Raw genomic sequence first — 19,489 nt, forward strand, 5'->3', positions numbered from 1 at the left:
ACACCACGGCACTAATGATTTTAGCTTTAAAATGTGTAATATAGTAACATTAAAAAGCATCAGAATTAACACAATACTGTGTTCTACCTTGCAAAATGTGTGATTTCAACATAAGAATTTATAATTGGAAATTTTATCTCATTTTCTGCTGAAATTCTCATTACCGCAATGTGTCCGGCTGTGTTTGAACATGGGTTATGTTGTAATTTAATCAAATTAACACAAAAATATTTAGAAAAAAAATAAATGGATGTTTTGCTAGACTACTTTAGATGACAGAAAAAATATTTACTGAATATTCATGTATAATAATAATGAAGAACAATTAGGAAAATGATGTGTCCATGCCTGATGTTCTCATCCTCCGCAACACTTTTTGAGAACAGTTTAAGCACACATACAGAATTTTAATAAAGTTTGATTTTGAGTGACCAAGCACATGGACCAGTTACTTCAAGTTGGCTACCAGGTAAGATCATTTTTTTACAGTTAATTTGAAATATTGTCTTGGCAGAATGCTTACACGACATTTTGATTATCATTACCGCAACAGATGCTTATTAAATGTTAATTTAATTAATAGAAGCATAATACTTTGATTTTAAATGCATGTGCAGAATCTCCAAATTATGTTCTTTCAGGTTTGTCATGTCATTTTGAAAATATGTCAGTGTTGATGTTTTCTGACTGTTGCGGTAATGAGATTTATTAGGACTAATTTCTTTAATTATGTTACAAAAAGTGTTAAATGTTAAGTAAAAGTTTTTAAATTAATGTTCCCATTTACTCCAGACTTTGTTTGTCAATATCTGGTTGGAAAAAAAGTTAATTTAAGCAATTTTTACATTTTCATGCTTGACATTTTTAAAACCAAGTTTTCGTGAGAATCACCCACGTATAATGTAAATTCCACCTCTATCAATAATGAAATAATGATATTAACCAAATGCTCTCATCACGTATTATACGTTCATCTAATACTTTCACTTCAAATCCATTTAATCCTGGTCACATGCCATTTAGGAATACCGCTTTGTTGGCAAAATCAGTTAAACGCTTCACCGATCTTTCAGTTACACTTTATAACTAAGACATACATGTATTTTTAATTCGGCATGAACTAATGCATGTACCAATCATAAACTAATGAAGAGTCATCATTAAGTACAACATGACATGTTTTTTAGTGGTTAGTGGATGTATTAATTAACAATGAATTCATGTGATGAGTCATGAGTCATGTTCTAGTTAATAATGACTCTTCATTAGTCTATGATGCCTTAAATGTGGAGTAATGCTAAGTAAAAATTATTTTAGGTATTAGTTCATTATTTCATTATGATTCATGGACTTCTAGCCACGTGTCAGCCATTTTGACGGAAATAATCCGTCAGCTACTCAGTACACACTGCAAACTTTCGGGAGTGTCAACCGCATTAAAATGCGGGAGTGAATCTCCTAAATGTTCGTACGGAACAAGACTCAGTCCCGAAAATGCGATGATTGACACGGAGATAACCATAGCAACTTTCTGTCGTCTCGTGCCTCCGTCATTTCCTGCACCGCGCATAGAGAAGCCTTTCTCCCCTTCTAGGCATTTATTTTTTGCCTTGTCAATGATGCACGTTTAAACACTTTATTAACTACTAGTTGTTCAGTTCGGTTATGTACACACTATGCAGTGTTTCTGTAAATGTGGTTGTCAATACCTGCATTTTGCCGGAGTTTATTCGGTTGTAGAATGCGGTTGCCAGTCCCGTAAATTACTGAACTATGTATGTTAGAGAACAGGATTAAGCATTAAAAGGTGAAGTGACAAACGGATTAATATCTAGGTGACCCCAGCTATCAATGAATCTATTATTAGGGGTGGGTAATATATATTATTATTATATTAGTATACTATAGCTATTTTATAATTAGCCTAAATATTGCAATATTTTTCGCTACAGTATTGATAAGTGTGTGCGAAAAATTTTTAACAGAACAGAATCAAATTTTCCCCCACCACTATCTATGTCATCACCACAGGATCACCACCATATTGGGGTCTACGCTCGTCAATGGCTCCTTTGGTGATCTTCTGAATGCATTGGTTCACCTTCATCGCACTTACAGCATCATAAAAATATTTACAGGCATTAAATATGTAGAAAAACTTTCTGACATTGATTTCGGTGACATGAAATACAGCTACCTTATTCACTTCCCATCACGCTATACACCGGAGCTTCATTAAAAGCATACAAAAGCCGACACCCACTCGTTTCTCTGTTTTGTTTCTTTTGGGATACGGTATAAAGATATTCCTTTAGTATGCTCACGTATTTGATCGCATCCAACTGTACAGCATCGCTCGGGCATGATAGGAATATTTTGCGACGAGCTGTAGTATCACCGACAGTTAAGCATTTTCTATTCCATCAAAATGTCTGTTATCACTTCTCAAATGTTTAGCTAAAAGCGGAGATAATTACATTTTTGTGAAGAACTTTTGTAAGAGATCATATTCAGAGCCATTAAAACGTACACGTCATGCTAAATCCACCACAACGCTGTTGTGTCGAATGCGTCAGTGTTTAAGTTGGGTAAGATTGCCATCTAGTGAATAATAGCGGAAATATCCATTTAAGACAAAAACAACCCAGAGAACGTTTTCTCTTTATTGACGAAATATTTATTGACATTTATCTGGATATCGCCATAATTGTGCAAATGTAGAAAAATTTAAAATATGATTAAAGACTGTGGTGTTTATTTTCATAAATCAGTACGCAGCAACAGTGGCGCAGTGATACTTGTGATGCGGTCTGAACCGTGGGTTTACCGGGGTATTGTATCACGGCTTAGAACGTGTTTCAACCAATCAGAATGAAGAACCAGAACGAGCCGTTTTATAAAACATATTTTACTTAAAGAAAGTATTACCAATTGCAGAATTTAAGTAGATCCAAACTTCACTTTTTACAGTGTATGTCCAAGTTTTTTTAGAAGTGGAGGTTTTGTCAAAAAAGCTTGCATGCACCTAGAGGGTTTTGCAGTGAAAGACAAATTTGTTAAATACCAATGAAATCACTAAAATTGTATTTGTATAAAAAAGGCATTTCAATTACACTCTAAAAATGTGTGGGTTATTTTTGACCCATAATGGGTAAATATTTTAAAGAACACATGCTGGGTTAAAAATGACCCAGCCATTTTTTTAGAGTGACAAAAATGACTAATAACCTTTTTCCATTTTCATTCAAGTGAAATTATGGAACCTAAACATAAGAGTCTGATAACAATAAATGCCCATTTACAAGAAAACGTCAGATGCACTTTGAGGGTTTTGCGTCTGAACTTTTCATATGCACTCCTTGATACTTTTGTTTTGCCCCAGTGACAGCATTTGTACATTTTTCTGTAAGTGTAAAATAAAAGACAGACAGATGGAAAGAGAAGAGCAGGAAATAGAGCGAGAAAAGTAAAGGTTAAAAGGAAGGAGAAAAAAACAGAGCAGGATAAAAGGAGGGGAAGGTAAAAGATGGACGAAGAAGACAGACGAAAGTGTCTGTTTGTAAATAATAAATGAAAACTTGCAGGAAGTAGGAAAGGGAAATGTAGGGAAATAAAAGTAAATGAATTTATTCCTCAAATCAAGACAATCACATGATCTATTCTCAAGACAGAGATGTTGTCAATGAAATGAAGGTATGGGATGAGGGTTATCCATCACTGTATTTATACCGAATGAGCAGGTGCTATGTTGGGTCTCCTGTGGGCAGAATCAGATGTGTGGATGGGTTTACTGACAGCACACAGCTGTTACACATGTGCGGTTAATTAAACCGGTTTGGCTGAGAAATAAGACTTTAATAACAAAGGATATTAGGTTAAATACTACACATTACTACAACACAGATTTCTCAAAGCTTACCTTTTTTTGCATCACATTTATCTACTGTAGTAAGTACTCATTAACAAAGCGAAAACCCAAAAAGCTGATTGGTTCCTGCAGTTTTTTTTTGCCTTGCATTAATGTCTCATAAAATAAATGGTAATGCTTTACAATAATGGTTCATGCTGGTCCAGTGAACACTACTTTCACAGTATTTTTTATATTAATGTCAATTATTAACATTTAATAAAATATGTGTCAAATGCACATAGAACTACACTGTCAAAAATAAAGGTACGAAGCTGTCACTGGGGGAGTACCCTTTAAAAAAGGTCCAAATATGTACCATTTAGGTACAAATATGTACCTTTAAAGGTACATTTTGGCAGTTCAAAGTACTAATATGTACTCTTTGGGTACAAAGGTGTACCTTTTTGAAAGGGTACTGCCCCAGTGACAACTTTTGTACCTTTATTTCTGAGAGTGTAATATGAATGAAAAGATGCTTATTAATCAACATGAGTAAGTTAACTATAAAAATATATTGTTCATTGTTACCTCATGTTAGCTAAATCTAACGCATTTTCTAAGTTTAATGAATTAAACCTTATTGTGGTGTCGCAGGTTAAAGTAAAGTATACTTAAATATCAGCAAGTAAATTGTTATTTTTATGCTAAATTAAAGTTTTACCCCAGCAAGCAATTTTGCATTTAAAATACATCTAATAGTCGATCAAACACAGCCCAGACATTTAGGCTTAAACAAGGAAAAAAATATGGACTGGCATTGAAAATGTAATAGATTATAGCCCCAAAATAACATAAATGAAACCAAACTCATTGTAATCACTGTTGGCTTTCCTTACATGATGAAAAATCGGACATCTTGCAAGTTATTTTGGCAAAACAACATGTAACCAAATTCAAGTTCATTTTGAATAGAAGTGGGTTATTCATAGCCGGGTCTATAGTTAACCTAGACGGTGAAATGATTGCTAGGACACTATAAATATACAAATTAAAAGTTCCTTGGTGCAATTGACAAGTAGGTTATACTAAATACCAGTGATACAGTGTATTGAAATAATTGTGTTTTAAAATAGCACAGTTAAGTACACATGTTCTTACATTTCTCTTAAAGGGATAGTTCACCCAAAAATGAAAATTCATGTTGTTACAAACCTATATACATTTCTTTGTTCTGAAGAACATGATATTTTGAGGAATGTTTGTAACCAAAACCAATCAGAGTGTTAAAAAGTAACTCTGAGGCAGAGTTAAAAGCTGCAACCTGTAACTTATCCTCTCTATCACCATCTTGGTTTGAAACCTAAAATTGCATTTTACATCTGACTTGCAAGTACCCCTAGAGTGCAGCCTGGACGATGGGGCGAGGCGACACGTTGGGGTGGAGCCACACAGGTGGCCCCGCCCAGCTCAATGGTTATTGGTTTATGATTATGATGAGCAAATATGTGTCTCCCTGCCCCATCTTCCAGGCTGCACCCTGGGGTTACTCCTTACGTGTAGAGTTATTTTCTTAACTTAGGTTTAGATGTTAGCTGTTTCATTGAAAGTCGCCATTATGGTGATCAGTGTTTGTTTTAGTTGAACTTAACTGTTGGCTCATTCGTTTTTTTTTCGAACTGCTATAACTTATTGTGTTTAAAACATGTTTGTTATGGCAATAGTGCAATATAATGGTGATGGTTAATACATAAAGTCAAATATAATCTCTTTTAATTAATAATAATTAATTTAGTGTTTCCTTACTCATCAGATGCGTTCTTTTCTGTTAATAGTAACGATGGTGACAATAAAATGAAAAGCTTTCCTGTTGTAATGCATGCTGGGTAGGGGTGCACCGTGGCCGATAACTGTTCTAAATTGCACAGCCGATATTATTTGATCAGTAAGTCCTCATCGATTTGAAATCACTGTTAGTTTGAGTTGTTTATAACGGGCATTTGAAAAAGCAACACTCGTCAAACCTAATCATTAAACATATTCTTTATTATCATGAAAATACCTGAAAAGGTTTGAAGAACAGCAATATAAATATATCCTTAAGACATTTCCTGGAGCTGCGTATGTATGTTTCTTCGCCTGCAGCCACATATCGAGTTTCTGCATGAGAGCGCCCTCTGGATTTTGGATGTAGCGGCATTTCACTGTAATTCATTGAGAAGCATAGCAAGCATCATCGGCCGATATATCGGTGCATCCTGCTGGCTATCAATCTCACAAAATTAGTGTACATTATAAATCCACGGCAGTGTAAATCCACGGCAAAGTCCATATTTATAAAAAACATCTTTGACGTGGAAAAGTGTCAGGGTCTGAGCAGACGTATACACTTTTACCTGTTCAATTGCTGCAGGTTTTTGGAAATATAAGCCATTCTTGCTGCTCGAAAAGAATTTAAACATTGACAGACGCTCTTTTATATGTCTACGACATTATTAGGCATTGTTTAAAGGTGGAGATCTGAAACTATTCAGCTGTGCACAAGTTCAAGATCTTTTGCGATTTAGATTTCACATCTGAAAGAAAAGGGGTACATGCATTTTCTGTGTGTACGTTCGGTTTATGAATCACACGTACGCATTTTTCATAAATGATCGTAAGATCAAATGTAGGACGATTTCTACACATAATTTTATAAATGAGACCCCTGGTCTCCTTCCTGACCTGAATTCAGTGTAGCATACGGTTGTGTTTAATAGCATCTAGCGAGACAGAGTTGTTACAAAAGGTCTTTTTATATTAATGACCAAGATATATGGCTACTTTTTTTCTATAGACCACATATATTCATAACATTACCATCCCAGCCTGTGTGTGTAGTGTCTTTAATAACCTGCGCTTCATTGTGAGCAGTATACACACCTCAGCTCATTAAAATGATGGATCATGCCAGAGGGGAAACTCTCAGTTGCTCAAAATTTGTTCTCGTTTAAAAGGTGCTTAATAGGAGAACACCTGAAGGGAAGAGCTCATTTACTGACACAAACCAAGATGCCTGGCAGACGCACAGGAAAAGGTATTCGGCTGACGTTATAGTTTCTCTACATCCTGATTTTTGTTTGTGGATTTTTAAAGTGCTGTATGTATTATGTATAGTACGCTAGAAATGTCTGTGTTGCAGCATTGCAGTTTTCATATGAACCATTTAAAAGTGAAAATGCGGACGAAAACAATCTCGATCATCATGAAATTTTTAATTCGCTAATTTTAAACTTACTATACACCGCTTTAAATGTTCCCCTTGAAGTGTGTGTAGTTTAATAATACATTTTCAATAGCAGGGTTTAACTGTCTTCCCACAAAAACAATGGCTAAACAATATTTGTCTTGCGGTAGTTTTGCAAACGCTGTGCATAAGCCCTAATGAATTACACATTGAATGTTAATGTGGTTGTTGCATTGTTTACAAGTGCAGGTTAATAAATTGCGTAGATAAAAATACAACAATAAAAGTTAAGGCTTTATAGCTTATAATAAAGAGAAGTTGTGGCCTGGGTTATAAGGCTTTGACTTTGGCAGGGTTTAGATTAATCCAGTAGAAACCCCACTTATGGTGCGTTCACACCAGACCCGAATGAAGCGTTAAGCGCGAGAGATTTACATGTTAAGTTAACGCAAAGGACACAATAATCTTCCTGAGGCTGCGCGAATGAGGCGGTACCAATTAAGCGTTTCAGGTCTTTGATCAGCATTACGTGCCATTTCGCAAGAGTTGAAAAATCTGAACTTTGGCGGATATTCGTGCCATGTTAACCAATCAGGAGCTTGCTCTAGTAGTAACGTGGTTACGACGTAGCAAGTGGAGGCAGAAATACGAAACGACAATGGAGGACAAAATTATTGTCGCTGTATGTGGACACCCGGAGCTATATCTTCGTATTTTTATAGAAACAGGAATAAAAAGGATCATGTTTGGAAAAAAAAGTGAGTGAGAATGTTTGTGTGTCAATGTCGCAAATTTTACGCGGCAATGACGCGAATTTAACTCACGAATTACGCAAGTTAACTTTAATGCTGCGTTTACACCAACCGTGGTAGAGGCGTGAAGCACAAGTGATTTCAATGTTAAGTCAATGTGAAGACACGTTGACGTGCGTCAGGAGGTCCCGCGGCGCGGAAGACGCGTTTCCGCCTCATTTGCGCGTTAAGCTCGCGCGGAAGACGCGTTTCCGCCTCATTTGCGCGTGAAGCTCGCGCGAAAGGCGCGAATTGAGCATTGTGCGCGGTACGCGTGAATGGTGCTTTTCGTGCATTTTGCGGTTGACGCGAATTTGCGGCTGACGCCCGAGTTAAAAAATTTGAACTTTGCCGGAATTTCGCGCCGCGTTAACCAATCAGGAGCCTGCTTGCTGCTGTGGTGGCAGCCCTGCCCGGACTCACTCAACCAACGCTTGATATTGTCCGTAAGCAGTCACCCGGAGCTATACGACACAAGTTCTTATTTCTATAGAGGAGACAGGAATAAAAAGGACATCGCTTGGAAGAGTGTCAGTAAGGACTTTGGGCAACCTGGTAAGTTGTAATACAAACTTCACTTTATCGTTTATCGACCCGCACCGTTTATTTTTCCCCTATAGTATGGTTACCAAATACAAACTGGTAACTCTCTCAATAAATGCACGATCAACATCAGCCATCTTGCAAACAGACAACCACATAGCACTTGCCCCTCCCACAAGCAGCGGATTTTGCCTCTGACACGCGTCAAACGCTTGCTTTTTCCGCGCGTCTACTTCGCTCTACACGCGCGAATCCATTTAAACTGTTCAAGCGGCAAACTAGCCGTGGTAGACGCGATTTTGACGCCTCAAACGCGGGTGGTGTAAACTCAGTATAATAGTGCATTTACACCAACCATGGAAGAGGTGGCAAAAACGAGTTATTCGCGCGTAGTTGGACGATTGAACATTTGATGTTTACTCGCTTCAATCGCGAATGAAATTCTAGTCATTCGAGACATTAACGTGGAAATTTGCGTCATGGTAGGGGCTTCTATGACTCCGCTGAGACTCTGGTCGCTTCCTGTAATCACATCACTACTATAACAAGATCCTGATTGGTTAACGTGGCGTGGAAATTCGCCTAAGTTCAGATTTTGCAACTTGCGCGTTTCCCGCGGCAACACTCAATTCACGCGCCACAGGATGCGTAATCACGTCTTTGCATTGACTTAAAATGTAAATCACTCGCGCTTGCTGCCTCTACCGCGTTTGGTGTGAACCCTGCATAAAAGTTCAAGCGACCAACTATCAAGCGACTAACAATTTATTCGCTTAATTCGTGTCTGGTATGAACGCACTTTTCTTAGTGTTAGAAAAATCCTATATGTCTCAAGTAAAAATTAAGATAAATTACTTGGTTCCTTTAAACATAAAATACTGATGTCATAGCATTTGACCTCAGTGTTATGTCTTGGAAATGCAGTTAGCATTCATGTGAGTTGTTTGTGTGTGTGCACAAATAATGCAAAAACAAGCAAGTCATTTTCAGCATTTTGATTTATTTTTTTCTTCATTTTTATATGCTTTTTGTTTTAAGAAACAAATGCTCGCAGATGTCAAATGAATTATCACTTACATCCACATCCCTTTAGAGCGTGACCGACACACCGAACCCTCGGCCAGCCAATCACCACTCCAGATTCTCAAACCGACACCCACTTCCTGTATCCGAATGTCTCTTTAAGTGCATACGTAATGTTTTCTCTTTTTTGACGAAAGCGCAGAGATTCCTGCGTTAATTTTTCTCCCCTTTTGCAGGCTAACTGTGATATGGCACCGGAATGAGAATCTGGAAGAGACGCCAAAGGTGAGGATGCAGGAATTCGTTTCTATTCATTCACTCGTTTGTAAACAGCTTATCCTTTCGTTTCATTTCTCATAACCTACATCGACAGGTTAAACAAGGCCTTTTGTCGTACCGCCCTGCTCGCTCCTCGCGTAAGACAAAAAGGTTACTCGATAACATGGTTCAAAATAAAGTTTAGTGATTGTGCTTTTAAAACCAAAGTCAAACATAGAACGACAAACATTAACAATGACGATAAAGAATAACAGTGCATTACGAAAAACAAACAAACAATAACTCTCAAAATGTGGCACTTCTCCCGGGCAGTTAAAACACTATGACAATTTACAAGCAGGATGGAGGATATAAAACAAAATTATATTAATTGGTGTCATTTAAAATTATTCAAATAAGCCAAGGAAGACAAATTTAACGTACCACAATGGATTATAAAAAGACAGTTAGATATGTATACACGTGTATGTACATGTCAGTCCGTCCCTTTGTGCCTGAAGTTTCGTTACAGTATCGGATGACTGACGACCTTCTTTCCGGGGTGAACAAAGCCGTGAATCGGTTTCTGGAGCTAACAGACACATTATCATATTGCATTGGAATTAAATCAACCTTTAGCCCCTCAAATGTACCCTTTTTTTTTCCTCTGTGTCTTTTTTCTTCTTTAAATGCACATTGAAATTAGGTAAAGAAATGAATTAATGCTTGGTCAGTTTTTCAAACGTGACGTAGCTCAAGGTCGGTAGTCTTCAGTAAAGATACCGCCGAGATGGTCGTGCTGCGCTGACGATTAGTAGCTGAAGATGATTGGACGACAATATTTGGATCTTCAGCTTTCCACCATCTGAAATGAAAGATTATCACGTTATAATTCAAGGAGACCCAAAAATGCCTATATACTGTAGCAAATAAAGTTACATACTCTAAATAATGATGTGAAAACCCAGCTAAAGTTCTTATTTTTATAAAATCATCCTACATAATGTCAAGAACATCCTGTGGAAAATAAACTTTATATCTTTAATATTGAATTCAATGTAAGATTGAAATCAATGTGAAGTCAATGTGTTAAAACAAACTATGATGCTCCAAATCTCATAATCAAATTATGAGACTTCAGCTTGTATTTCGCAGACAGGATCATGTTTGTACTGTAAATAAATATTAAAGATGCTAAATGCACCTTAAGTATTGATTTAAGTTACAATTGTCTTATAACGCAACAATAAAGTTAACTACACTGCAAAAAATGACTTTCTTTCTTAGTATTTTTGTCTTGTTTTCAGTAAAAATTTATAAATTAAGATGTATTTTCTTGATGATCAAAATGACCTAAGAAAATAAGTTTTTAGACAAAAAAATATAAACTTTACGTAAATTAGTGATTAAAACAAGCAAAAAAGTGCCAATGGAATAAGAAAAAAATTCTTGAAATAAGTTTACTTTTTTCATTAATACTTATTTCAAGAAAAAATTTCTTATTCCATTTTTGCTTGTTTTAAGCACAAATTCTCTTAAATTTTATATTTTTTGTCTAAAAACTAGACAAATTTTCCTAGGTCATTTTGTTTAAGAATTTTTAGATATTTTTACTGAAAACTATACTGCAAAAAATGAATTTCGAGAAGAAAATTTCTTAGTATTTTTGTCTTGTTTTCAGTAAAAATATCTAAAAATTCTTAAATTAAGATGCTTTTTGTTGATGAGCAAAACGACCAAAAAACCAAAAATATCAGATTTAAGTGATTTTGTGCATAAAACAAGCAAAAAAAATAATAATCTGCCAATGGGATAAACAAAAAATCTTGACCATTTTTCTTTAACACTAAATTCAAGAAAAAAAATGTGCTTACCCCATTGGCAGATTTTTTGGCTTGTTTTATGCACAAAATCACTTAAATCTGATATTTTTGGTCTAAAAACTAGACTTATTTTCTTCGTTTTGCTTAATTTAAGAATTTTTAGGTATTTTTACTGAAAACAATTCTTGAAATTTTTTTTTGAAAATCATTTTTTGCAGTCTAGAGTAAAATACTAGTACACTGCAAAAATGATTTTCAAGAATTTTTTTAGTATTTTTGTCTTGTTTTCAGTAAAATTTTAGTGTTTAAGAAAAATGTTTGTTTTACGCACAAAATCACTTCAATTTTATATTTTTGGTCTAAAAACTAGACTTCTTTTCTTGGGTCATTTTGCTCATCAAGAAAAAGCATCTTAATTTAAGAATTTTAAAATATTTTTACTGAAAGACAAAAATACTAAGAACATTTTTTTTCTGGGAAATATTTTTTTTGCATTGTAAGAAAGTATTTTTTGACTTACTTTCTTAGTATTTTTTTTTCTTGTATTCAGTAGAAATATCTAAAAATTCCTTAATTAAGATGCTTTTTCTTGATGAGCAAAATGACCCATGAGCAAAACGACAAAAACTATACAATTTAAGTCAATTTGTGCCTTAAATCAAGCAAAAATCTGCCAATGGGGTGAGAAAATTTGGCTTAAATTAAGCCTTTAAGAAAATAGTTTTTTTTTTCTCACCCCATTGATTGGCAGATATTTTTGCTTGTTTTAAGTTTAAATTTACTTAAATTGTATATTTTTTGTCTATAAACTAGATATACATAATGACCTTATTTTCTAAGGTCATTTTGCTCATCAAGAAAAAGCATCTTAATTTAAGAATTTTCCGATATTTCTACTGAAAACGAGACAAAAATACTACGAAAGAAAGTAATTTTTTTGCAGTGTATACAATTTTCAACAACAGGTGCTGTAAACCAAGACCATTTCCTGACTTGTTGGGCATGACATTAACCGGGTGTAAGGTATAGCACATACCTCAAGTTCATCCCCTTCTATCTGGAAGGCGTTCAGACCAAAATCTGAAGGGTTTCTGCGGGCCCCTGGAGCCACCTCCCCTCTCCGTCGTCCACCGGACCCTCGAGACGACAGTGAACTGGAGGAGCTGGGGTCTCTCTCTCCACGAGGGCTGTGGACGGCTGGGAAAGATGGACGGCTGTACGGTAGGATGTCCTCTGAGCCTAAGAAAGAATCAAATTATATTAATGCTACATATATATCAACATATGTACTTTTTTACACTCCAAATCAACAATCTGCTTTTAATTCTCTGTTTAGTACAATTGAATTCAAATTTACTTATTTGTATCTATTATTTTTCATTGTAACAAAGCAGCTTTAGAGTAAAAATAGAGCTGTATAGACATAAATAATAAAAGAGGCCAATGAAATAGCTAGAATTTGTGTCATTATTACAAAAACACAACTGCGAAAATAATCAGAATTATTATTATATATTAAAAATGTATTATTATTATAATTTCTTTTACTATATATTAGTAATACAAACTATTAAAAAAGTAAATTTCAGAGTAAAACATGATACTTTAAGAGAAAAAAGGTAATTCGATAAATCGGGACTGATTGTCAGAATGCAAATTTGAAATAAATGAAAATAATTTGATAGCTCTGATTGAATTAATTATTAATTATTATTAATTATTTGGATGTGCAGATGTCATCTTATTCATAATAAGCAGAATCCATTAAGTCAGTACCTTGGTGCTGGCGGCTCTTAGCGGCCTCTTGTTTACTGCTCTTCGCTGTTCTCGGACCCCTCTGTAGGTCCTGGGCCTCGCGCCGTTCTGAAGAGCTTGTCCGGGTGTCTGAGCCATCTCGGGGCCTGGGTCCTCCCGGGCCTGTTCGCCTTTCCTTGCCATCAGCAGAGCTAGACCTGGGGGACACGACTCCCCGTGGCCCATCTGGGATGGTTTTGGCCGGGTGTGTTGGAGACTTCAGCATGGCCGGGGGAGGAATCGGTGGAGGTGGGAGATCTGTGACGACAAAAGAAAAATACATATTATTATTGTGTGATTGTGCTTATCTGACATTAGTGTAGCATGAAGTGAGCTAGTTCACAACATCCGCTACGTACACACAGGCTTGTGTCCTTCAGAACCAGACGTTCTGCTAATTGACACCAGACCTCATTTGGCTGGGACCCGGAAGGTGCTACAGAAACACAGCTGTGCAAACCTCCAAACAGCTGGACGGTGGAGTCGGTGGAGAAACTGTGAGAGACGGTTCATCACTGTCACTCTGGTTATTCAAGGTCATTCACAAATATTGTCCTTTTGAAACAGCGCCACAAACCTGCACTGAACAATATGTGAGATGATCTCATTCACAAACCTAAGAGCTGTTATACACAGCAACTTATTAATACATAAATCCAAATGCTGGTGTGCAGAATCTGCTAACAAATCTTCAAAATGAACTACACTTAAATGTGAAAATCATCTACTGCACAGGGTTCAAAGCGGTTGCAAAAAACATGCTAAAACAACCACCGGGTGCTGCATCAACATTTTCAGTCGTTCAAGGTCAAAGCTCACCTGACATCTCTGAGCACGTGCCTGGTTTTGTGAGGGAGAGATTAACACACTTTTGTTGCTGCCCCGACTCTCAGCAAGATACGAGAAGGGTCAGTCGATCACTGAAGGTTTTTATAACCCTGCGATGTCTCACTGTATTCAGGTGGCCGATCGATGCCCGGGTGAGCGAGATCGAGTGCACTTCTATAAACCTGACTGCTCTCTCTTTTTGTGAAGAGGCGAATACCATGATCAGAAACCCTTTCAAAATGTACACTTTTGCACCTAAAGGGCGCATATTAGTGCTTTTGAGGTACATAGTGGTACCAAACGCACATATTTCTGCACTCAAAGGGTCCCTATTAGTACCTTCGAGGTACATAGTGGTACCAAACGTATACATATCTGCACCCAAACAGTGCGTATTAGTACCTTCAAGTTACATGGTGGTACCAAACGTGCACGTATCCGCACCCAACGGGTCCCCGTGTTTGTGCCTTCCAGGTACACGGTGGTACCAAACACGCACGTATCTGCACCCAACGGGTCCCCGTGTTGGTGCCTTTGTGGTACACAGTGGTACCAAACACGCACGTATCCGCACCCAACGGGTCCACGTGTTAGTGCCTTCGTGGTACACAGTGGTACCAAACGCGCACGTATCCGGACTCAAAGGGTCCCTATTAGTACCCTTGAGGTACGTGGTAGTACCAAACACGCACAAATCCGCACCCAATCAGCATGCTTCAGTGAAGCTTGAAGCTCCTTATTAGTAGCTTTGAGGTACATGGTGGTACCAAATGTATACATATCTGCACCCAAAGAGTGCGTATTAGTACCTTCGAGGTACATGGTGGTACTAAACGTGCACGTATCCGCACCCAACGGGTCCCCGTGTTGGTGCCTTCCAGGTACACGGTGGTAATAAACACGCACGTATCCGCACCCAACTGGTCCCCGTGTTTGTGCCTTCCAGGTACATGGTGGTCCCAAACGCGCACGTATCCGCACCCAACGGGTCCCTGTGTTGGTGCTTTTGTGGTACATAGTGGTACCAAACACGCACGTATCCGCACCCAACGGGTCCACGTGTTAGTGCCTTCGTGGTACCAAACGCGCACGTATCCGCACCCAAAGGGTCCCTATTAGTACCCTTGAGGTACGTGGTGGTACCAAACACACATATCCGCACCCAATCCGCACGCTTCAGTGAAACTTGAAGCTCCCTATTAGTACCTTTGAGTTACATGGTGGTACCAAACGTATACATATCTGCACCCAAAGAGTGCGCATTAGTACCTTCGAGGTACATGGTGGTACTAAACTTGCACGTATCTGCACCCAATGGGTCCCCGTGTTGGTGCCTTTGTGGTACACAGTGGTACCAAACACGCACGTATCCGGACTCAAAGGGTCCCTATTAGTACCCTTGAGGTACGTGGTGGTACCAAACACGCACAAATCCGCACCCAATCAGCATGCTTCAGTGAAGCTTGAAGCTCCTTATTAGTAGCTTTGAGGTACATGATGGTACCAAACGCGCACATATCTGCACCCAAAGGGTCCCCGTGTTGGTGCCTTTGTGGTACACAGTGGAACCAAACGTGCACGTATCCGCACCCAAAGGGTCCCCATCTTCGTGGTACACAGTGGTACCAAACGCGCACGTATCTGCACCCAAAGGGTCCCCGTCTTCGTGGTACACAGTGGTACCAAACGCGCACGTATCTGCACCCAAAGGGTCACTACTAGTAGCTTCGAGGTACAAGGTGGTACCAAACATGCACATATCCGCACCCAATCCGCATGCTTCAGTGAAACTTGAAGCTCCGTATTAGTAGCTTTGAGGTACATGGTGGTACCAAACGCGCACGTATCCGCACCCAAAGGGTCCCCGTCTTCGTGGTACACAGTGGTACCAAACGCGCACGTATCCACACCCAACGGGTCCCCATGTTAGTGCCTTCGTGGTACACAGTAGTACCAAACGCGCACGTATCCGCACCCAAACGGTCACTATTAGTACCTTCGAGGTACGTGGTGGTACCAAACGCACGCATGTCCGCACCCAAAGGGTCCCTATTAGTACCCTTTAGGGTACATGGTGGTACCAAACACGCACATGGGACCATTTTTGGACCATCATTTTGTTTCGGTATTGCTGTGAAATCATCGCAAAAAATGTGTCATTCCTGCTTAGCTGTGTGTTTAGTGCACGATTTCTCCATGTCCGTACATCCTGCTCTTAACAAACAAAAGATCTAAGGATCTCCGGTGGCCTTCCGAAACTCTTCTTACAAACTCCATAAATCCCGTCTACAAGTTTCACTGAAGCATGCGATAGGAGGAAACCAAAGAAAAGGGGATGGAGCGGACGTTAAATACAGACAGGAGTGAAAGCAGATGAAAGGTTCAGAGGGCCTTCTGGAGAGGAGTTGGAGGAGGATGAGATAATAAGCCTGGTGTCACCCAAAGCACTAAGCAAACAAGAGCAAAATTAACAGAGGCGGAGGAGGCGTGTGTGTGTTTGATATGTTATTTGGGGGTTGGTAGGCAATCTGTGTTTTAGTTCATTTAGTTTCGAGTATGCGAAGCACAAGGAGTTCATATAACAGCATGAAACGCTGAGTTTAACTCTGTACTGCAGTGCAACGTAAACCTATAAAAAATGAAACTCTATACAGTTGACACCGACTGCTCATTTCAGCTCTATTGAGCAGCCAACTGCGACGACTACAGAGAGAGAGAGAGAGAGATTAAAGAAGTGGGGGCGAGGGAGGATGAGAAGAGCTAGTTGATCTGATTGAGCCGACCGGTGCCTGTGTGTGTCTGATATTAAATCTTAGCGTCAACACACATGGACAACTGAGTCGATGATGAGACGCGGCAGATGAGAGCGTGTGCTGAAATACACACACAAATATAAACAGGGCATGTGAACGTTTGGTGTTTGCGAGCACTTTTTAACACGAGAACCTCGCACACAAACATAAGATGACCTTTCTGTCGACTCTAGAGAGCTCCTCACGGGGAGCGTCGGCACCTGCTGCCATTTCATTAGAGACGGAGAAAAAATTCATCCCTCACGAAGCCGGACGATGAAGTCCCCCGAGTCCGTCCTCTCTTCATCTCACTATCTTTATGATCCTGCTCAATATATCTGTAGATTAAATGTGTGCGGGATGCAGTAGTGTTGGCACGTCGTGCGTGTGAGATACGTGAAACAAGCCACTGCGGTAAAAGATAATCAATCACAATAACAGTGTGGAGAAAACGGCATCGTGCACACAAGCCTATTAAACCCCAAACACAGATAACACAGACAGCCTTTAAAGGTGTCATAGGCATGCTCAGGACATTATAAAAGATAGCCAGGGTTATTATACTTATGAGATATCTGCTATTGGAAATATTGTAGGCAAATTATGTTTGTTGAATACATGACTCTGCGCGTGTTCCTTTAGCTCAGTTAAATCGCTACATTAGCAGCACAAAGGTCATGCATTCGTTCCCCAAGGAACATGCATACTGATAAAATAAGTCACTTTGAATAAAAGCATAAATGTGTGTAGCAAGACGTACCCTCTGAGAAGGCCTCTCTGCGCTGGTAGCCGGTCTGAGCAGGTGGATGTTGTTTCTGTCTCTTTAAGGGTCTCCTTTGACCCGGGGCTGAGCTAATGTTACTGTCTGAGGACAATGGGCTGCCTGGACGATGTCCCGGAGGGAGGTTTTGGTATTTCCGTGCGGCTGGTAAATTAAGGGACAGAGGGTTTGCTTAGCTCAGCTTAATCAAAATTTGAATACAAATTAATAATACAGCTGCTGATGATATACTTCCATTAATAGGCTTTATGCTCAGCTGCACTACTTCCTGAACTTCAGCCAGCTCCTTGTTTTCTGTCTGCCATTATTGGACAAACTGATTAATCCAGGTGTGCCTGACCTCAGTAGTCACAACAACAATAATCAGACACACTTGGATTAATCAGTTTGTCCAATAATGGCAGACAGGAAACAAGGAGCTGGCTGAAGTTCAGGAAGTAGTGCAGCTGGGCATAAAGCCTATTAGCTTTTCAATTCATGAGTTAAGTGTCAACTTTAGTATCTTTCCATCCATCTAAGATAAGCACTCATTTTAAATACCTCCAGATGCTGGCAGCTGATGATGGCCTTTCCCAGAATGCTTTGCAACTCGTAAACCTGCATACTCAGCCGCAGCCGCCACGGCCTGAGCGAAATCCGCATCGGTAAAGAAAGACCCATCCGACGAGCTGACGGCACTGGAACGGCCCGACGACGCGTTGTCCTCCTCCGATGCCGAGCCCCAGCCGTTGATCATGGAACCGGTGACGGAACTCTCCAAATCGCAGGTGCTAGAAGCGGGAGTCTGTTCCAGGCCCCGCAGGAGAGCCCTCTGCTGGGCTAAGTGCTGCTGGTGAGTGTGGGTGTGGTGCTGGTGGACCATTGCCACTTCTGCATCCGTCTCGTCACCTTCCTCCTCTTCTTCTTCCTCCAGTCCGTCCGTGTCGAGGCCCAGCGGGCTGGAGATGTAGCCGTATGTGTGCGGAGGGGAGAGAGGGCGTGGCGGAGGGGGAGGACTTACCAAGAGCCGCCTACAGGAGAGGAGGATAGATGAAAATTTTTATAATTTTAATTAAATTTTTTATCATTTTCACTAGCCCATATTCGTTTAACCAAAATTACTGTACACAGCGCCTTGTTACTATTCCACATCACAGGTATGTGTAAAGCCATACCTGCGCTCGTGTAGGTCAGCGTTGTCCTGCAGCATGGGATGCATCTCCTCCTGAGGGGACGGGGTGAGGGTCGCAGTGGACTGGTGGCTATAGGAGACTGCGGCAGGAGAGGAGGCGGCACCCCTTACGGGAGGGGTGGGTCCTCGCTCTAGCTCCGCCTCTTCCTCCTCCAGCTCATCAGGCTGCAGGTACATGCGAGAGGGCGGCATGGGGCACTGCAGATCTGTGCCGTAACTGATTTGAAAAGAGAAGGTACATTTTGGAAATATGTAAGCTATAAATACAGTGTGTAGGGTGTACTGTGTATAGAAATCTCACCTGTCATCAATGGGAAGGGTATATTCCTGGCATAGGGGTGGATTAACTGGAGGAGGGGGCAGCAGATCAGCCCAATTCATTGTGTTCTGTTTAGCCTGTTTAGTTGTGCGTCCCCCTTTCTTCTGCCCTTGGCTTCCTGTATGACAATAAAACAAAAACAAACATAGTGACTCCCAGCCCACAAGATTTCAGAATTCATACATTTATTTGATTGCAAATGAAAACGCTTTAATAAGCGGCGCTTCATTTCGTTTTCTGTTCGTTTGTTTGCCGAGCTTGATGCGTGCGTGAAATAAATGGCATTTTTACAC

General features: G+C 39.5%; 1 protein-coding gene across 4 annotated transcripts in view; it reads right to left on the reverse strand.

Moving 5' to 3' along the window:
• Nucleotides 1–9,387: 9,387 nt before the first annotated feature.
• robo1 (roundabout, axon guidance receptor, homolog 1 (Drosophila)) overlaps nt 9,388–19,489 on the reverse strand; it is a 338,077-nt gene continuing 327,975 nt past the window's right edge. For all 4 annotated transcript variants that reach the window (XM_073862979.1, XM_073862980.1, XM_073862981.1 and 1 more), the window contains 7 exons: nt 19,179–19,314; nt 18,861–19,094; nt 18,247–18,716; nt 17,686–17,850; nt 13,288–13,563; nt 12,548–12,750; nt 9,388–10,553 (listed from right to left, as the gene is read on the reverse strand). In XM_073862979.1, coding sequence (XP_073719080.1) covers nt 10,539–10,553; nt 12,548–12,750; nt 13,288–13,563; nt 17,686–17,850; nt 18,247–18,716; nt 18,861–19,094; nt 19,179–19,314 — 1,499 coding nt within the window. In that variant the 3' untranslated portion in view covers nt 9,388–10,538. The remainder of the gene's footprint in view (nt 10,554–12,547; nt 12,751–13,287; nt 13,564–17,685; nt 17,851–18,246; nt 18,717–18,860; nt 19,095–19,178; nt 19,315–19,489) is intronic.

The sequence above is a fragment of the Misgurnus anguillicaudatus genome, chromosome 24 (genome assembly GCF_027580225.2).
Source record: "Misgurnus anguillicaudatus chromosome 24, ASM2758022v2, whole genome shotgun sequence".
NCBI classification, from domain to species: Eukaryota; Metazoa; Chordata; class Actinopteri; order Cypriniformes; family Cobitidae; genus Misgurnus; species Misgurnus anguillicaudatus.